We start from the raw sequence: 5,602 nt of genomic DNA, 5'->3' as shown, positions 1-5,602 counted from the left end.
TATTTGTCGTATCTATTTTAAGATTAAAAGTTTATTATCAAATATATATAAGATTTTGCCGCAATGTAGATTGCCTATCAGATGGATTTGTATGACATAGTCTACTACAGTGTAAATGTTCGAGCAGACGACGACAGGACTGATCGTCTCAATCATACTTATTCGTCAATGCTTCTGATTTTATTCACAGTCGTAGTATCGACTTATCAATATATCGGAACCCCAATCAAGTGTTGGTGTCCAGCACAATTTACATGTTTGTACCAATTAATTCTTTAATTAAGTTAATTATGTTGCATATACTAATGATATATGCTGGGTGAAAAACACATATTATATCCCTATGGACCAATATATTCCTGAAACCGAAGACCTTGATTCCAAGCCTCAACTTAACTACTATCAATGGATGCCTTTTATCCTGCTTGGATTGGCCTTTCTCTATCAAATTCCATGCCTATTTTGGAGGGCTAATAATGAGAAAAGTGGAATGAGCCTTGACAGCATGATCAGAGTGGCAAACAAGTATATTGAAGCAGGTAACACTGGGGACAGAGATAGGTTTGTTAAATTATCTACGATGCATTTTCAACAATATTTTGAAATGAGAAAGCGGAGGAATGAAGAAAAAACAGTAGATATTATAAAAGAACTTATGGCCATTACATTTTGTTGTGGAGGTAAAAAATATGGCCGCTACCTCAGTTGGTTGTACATCTTAACAAAATGTATGTACTTTGTCAACACGGTCGCTCAGTGCATACTCACAGACATTTTGCTATCGAATGGGGCAATTAGTTTTTACGGAATTCGTTTACTCCACAACTTTAAATACGGGAAATCTTATGAAGTTTCTAACTATTTTCCCAAAAGCACTTATTGTGACGTTCATATACGGGAACTGGGATACCAAATCAAAGGACATCGTTACACAGTGCAGTGTGTGCTTCCTATAAATTTGTTCTCTGAGGCCATTTTTGGCTTCTACTGGTTCTGGCTAGTCATGATGGTCTGTTCCAATGCGTACAGTCTAGTCAAGTGGTGTTGGTACTTTGTGTCTACGAATAGCAGTGTTCAATACATAAGAAAACACATTCGAGATGATCTTGTTGATCAAGGAAATTTGAGGGACTTTGTGAAGGATTTTTTAATGCAAGATGGGGTTTTTGCCATTAGAATAATTTCTAATAACTCCACGGATCCTTTGGTGACTGACCTAGTCAGTTCTATCTTCGAGAACTATAAGATTCGCAGGCTTCCCTCTGAATAAGTTCATGATAAAACTTTTATTTCTTTAAATTGACTTTATTCTTTGTGGACTTTTAAATCAAATATTTATCCCGGGCTATTTTTAGTGTAGATTCTTTGATGAAAATTTGTGTTTTATTAAATGGAAAAATCTGTTAAAGAATACATGCAGTTTAAATTCTCTAAAAAAGGGATATGCCCTTTCTTTTTAAAAGGACCTAAACTCAAAGTTTTCATTTGGGATAAATGGACACAAAATCACTCAAAATAAACTGCAGCCATCGGAAATTATATTGAAAGGTCTCTCTATTTAGGAGGTCGTAAAGCATTCCCACACACCTGGTAGCAAGGTGATTAACGATCTTTTTGGATGAGTTGTAGTGGCTACATTTATTTTCTTTGATATTAAAAAACAAGTTTCCGTCTTGCAGCAGGCACAGGCTTTCTTCAGTCTAAAGGTAAATGTTTGCATGGATTAGCCATTCACAAGATTCATTACATCAACTTCAGTATTCTTCAGACATTGCACAAAATAGAGTGAAAGGGCTTCTTTTTTCCGTAAATATTCACGTTGGATATTTATCCGATTCTTTATTGTCAATTCATTTACATTTCCAGTATTGAATTTTTAGAGATAAGAATTCTGCAATAGTAGCCATATGTGTTTTCTTTAAATTAATAACCTGCAGAATTCCTGCTCTTGCAGTCAGTAGTTTGTTTCATGTTTCAAATCACCATAAAATTGGAGAAACATTTTCTCCGCTTTATTACCAACTGTTTCTCTCGAATTCCTTTCTTGTTAAACAGTTAGTTTGACGTCTTTAAGAAATTCTTGTATTTCTTTTCGTAATATAAATGCTCTCTTTAATAACTTTTGAAAGCAATAAAAGAGTCTTTGCATAATTCAGTCTTTGCATTTTCTTTGCATAATTCAGCAAATAGGCGAATTGGGTGTTTCGTTTAATATAACTTATCGTTTTTATCATGAAATTCATAACATTTTTCGAATCATTAGGCATTGTTTTCTTCATCAATGCACGACGGGAAAACAAGAAATGTATGCCAATAACATTTGGGGATTTTTCCTCGACTTAATCTTGTCAATTAAAATTGACAAAATATTCTCAGCGAAATGATTTATTTGTCTACTAACAGTATCATTTTATGTGAGATATGTTTCAGAATGTGAAGTTGAGAACTTCCGAGCATGTTAGAAATGATATCTGTACGACAAGGTATTACTCTCCATCCTATGGATTTCTTTGCAAAAGAATTTTTCGTACTGATTTGATAAAAGGTTTTCAAGCACGATGAAATATTTTTGGATAAATTGCTCGGCTTAAGTAAAGTAGACCCAAGACCTCAGGACACTAATTTTAAAAATTATATATAATTAGACTAACATAAATTACGAAAAATGTTTCTGCGGTCCAAAAATCCTGAGTTGCCACCGAGATATCTTTTGGGTCACTTTGCGGTCCACAAGGAGGACAACACGATTCGTAGAGATATGCCTACCAAATATCTCATTAACCTGCAAGAGTAGTGAGTTATCGCTACTTTGATGCTCTTGTTCAGAACACGAGTGGAATCCTGTCGGCGTAACCGCAGCGCCAGTTCTCCCCCACGAGCCAGGAAGGGAGATCTTGACCAGCTTCTTCAGTGCATTCAACGATAAGTTCGAACTAAATCGTTGACTGAAGCACTGAAGCAAGGTAGGCCCCCCATTTCTGCTCTTGGGAAAAAACAGATTTAACCTAGTCTTTCCGGATCATGCACTCAGTATCTTTTGCAATGACAAGAATGATGTTCTGTCCATCGGACGTCTGCCTCTCCGATGCAGGTTGTCCATCCTGTTCAAAGTATATTATTCCATTTGCAACGACATACCTATGTGAGTCAGGATTCAGCTCTCTTTTGGTAATTAAAACTAAATAAAAAAATCGCCATAATCATGAACATGACATTCGTATTGTCGTTATCAACAAAATGCTAAAATTTGACAAAATCATTAAAAATAAATAAGATCAAAGAAGACATTAGTTCTTTACTTTTGTTCTCGTTTTTGTGTTACTGTATACTTTGTTAATTTAAACTTTATTGTGTTTATTGTTAAATTTTCATTTTTTGATTAACAAACTACTGATTCACTCTTCTTTAATAGTGAACATCAAAATATTTAAATAGAAAACAAAACATTGTTCAGAGAAAGACCTAGAGTCGCCATTCCCGTTGCTCTAAACAAGGATCTTAATGATTTGGAAGAAAACTTAAATGTGCGAAAAACCTAGGACTAAGAGCAAAAACAAGGAACAAATACCGATAAAGAAATCAGATGAATAGAATTTCGAAAAGGGATTTTAGTTAATTTACATTCTTTGGTCCTGTGAAAGTGCTTTTAATAATAATCAAATTATTTGCGTGACAAAAAAAGCTGGAGTGATTACAAAATATTGCAAATAATAGTCAAGTTGGATGCAGATTGTTTTATGAGGGCTGCTCATCTTGAGTTCCCGATTATCAGTCTTGCAAAACTTCATAAACATTGAGCAAGTACTTGCTGTTCTCAAGTGATGCTCTTAGTATGAAACAGTTTTTTTCGTTAATTAATTTTGTCATCTAGAAACTATCAATATCATATTTTTGTTTACATGAAAATATATAATTTTTTTATTTTTAGATTAGATATGAAACCACAAATAAATTTTTAAAATAAACTATTGTAAATAATCTCTCAAAAAGCATTTTCGACTTAATATTACTTTTAAATTGCATGTAGGAACAACTACGAGAGTGATTCCCCGATAAGTGTATTCTAATTATTACCATTTTGAAAAATATGATTTTTGAAAAATTTGATTATCTAATTGTTTAAGGTAAAATGATCTAAATCCAGATAAATAAAAATTTCGAGATAACTTTTAATTCATATTCATAAAAATGTTTTTTAATGTTAATATTCAATTTAAAAAAAATCAATTTTGTTCTAAATTTATTTTTGCAACACATATACTAGTATTTGTCGTATCTATTTTAAGATTAAAAATTTATTATCAAATATATATGAGATTTTGCGGCAAATGTAGATTGGCTATCAGATGGAGTTGTATGGCATAGTCAGAAACATTGCAAATGCTCGAACAGACGACGACAGAACTGATCGTTTTAATCATACTTATTCATCCTGGCTTCTGATTGTATTTGCAGTCGTAGTTACGTCTTATGAATATGTCAGAACTCCAATCAAATGCTGGTGTCCAGCACAATTTATATGTTAGTACCAAATAATTTCTTTAATTAAGATGATTATGTTACTTATACTGAAAAGTTTTGCTGGGTAAAAAACACATATCATATTCCCATGGACCAAAAAATTCCTGAAACCGACAATTTAAATTTTAAACCTCAACTTCGCTATTATCAATGGATGCCTTTCATTCTGCTTGGATTGGCTCTTTTCTATCAAATCCCATGCCTATTTTGGAGAGCAAATAATGAGAAAAGCGGACTTAACCTTAACAGCATGATCAGAGCGGCAAACAAGTATATTGACGCAGGTAACACTGAGGACAAAGAGGAGATCATTAAATTAATGACTGAGTATTTTAACCGATATTTTGACATGAGAAGGCGGTGGGATAAATCAAACAAGCTAGATATTATAAAAGAAATTATGGCAATTATATTTTGTGGCGGTAAAAAATATGACCGTTACCTCTGTCGGTTGTATATTTTTACAAAAATTATGTACTTTGTCAACACAGTTGTTCAGTGCGTTCTTACAGACATGCTGCTATCGAGTGGGGAAATTAGTTTCTATGGAATTCAATTACTCCACAAATTTAATTCTGGGAAACCAAATGCTGATTCTTACTATTTTCCAAGAGTCACTTATTGTGATTTGCGTGTACGGGAAGTTGGATATGAAATCAAAGGACATCGTTACACAGTGCAATGTGTGCTTCCTATAAATTTATTCTCTGAGGCTATTTTTTGCTTCTACTGGTTCTGGCTGGTCATGATAGTCTGCTTCAACGCTTACAGTCTTGTCAAGTGGTGTTGGTACTTGGTGTCTACAAATAGCAGTGTTCAATACATAAGAAAACACATTCGAGATGAACTTGTTGATGAAGGAGATTTATATTCTACACTCAGAGAATTTGTGGAAAATGTTTTAATGAAAGATAGGGTTTTTGCTTTGAAAATGATTTCTAATAATTCCACGGGTCTATGTGTGACTGACTTAGTCAGTGGTCTTTACAAGAACTATAAGATTCGCAGGGTTGGTCCTGAACAGGTTCCTGATGAGGTTCCTGATGAGGTTCTTTTTGAAGACGATATCCCTTTAAATTGA

At 33.6% G+C, this 5,602-nt stretch overlaps 2 protein-coding genes across 2 annotated transcripts; both read left to right on the top strand.

The window, feature by feature from the left end:
* The first annotated feature begins 306 nt into the window (after positions 1 to 306).
* LOC115229340 (innexin unc-9-like) lies at positions 307 to 1,270 on the top strand. The gene has a single exon (XM_029799707.1). The coding sequence runs from the start codon at positions 344 to 346 to the stop codon at positions 1,268 to 1,270; it is 927 nt and encodes a 308-aa protein (XP_029655567.1). The 5' UTR covers positions 307 to 343.
* Positions 1,271 to 4,609: 3,339 nt separating this feature from the next.
* Positions 4,610 to 5,602, top strand: LOC115229339 (innexin-19-like). Its single transcript, XM_029799706.1, has one exon. The coding sequence runs from the start codon at positions 4,610 to 4,612 to the stop codon at positions 5,600 to 5,602; it is 993 nt and encodes a 330-aa protein (XP_029655566.1).

Source organism: Octopus sinensis, unplaced genomic scaffold, assembly GCF_006345805.1.
Source record: "Octopus sinensis unplaced genomic scaffold, ASM634580v1 Contig12447, whole genome shotgun sequence".
NCBI lineage: Eukaryota > Metazoa > Mollusca > Cephalopoda > Octopoda > Octopodidae > Octopus > Octopus sinensis.
The sequence above is the reverse complement of the archived record's forward strand: the minus strand, read 5'-3'. Positions and strand labels throughout refer to the sequence as shown.

Bases quoted from the DNA above. Each gene is read 5' to 3' on its own strand.
- LOC115229340 (XM_029799707.1), top strand. From the start codon at position 344: ATGGACCAATATATTCCTGAAACCGAAGACCTTGATTCCAAGCCTCAA.
- LOC115229339 (XM_029799706.1), top strand. From the start codon at position 4,610: ATGGACCAAAAAATTCCTGAAACCGACAATTTAAATTTTAAACCTCAA.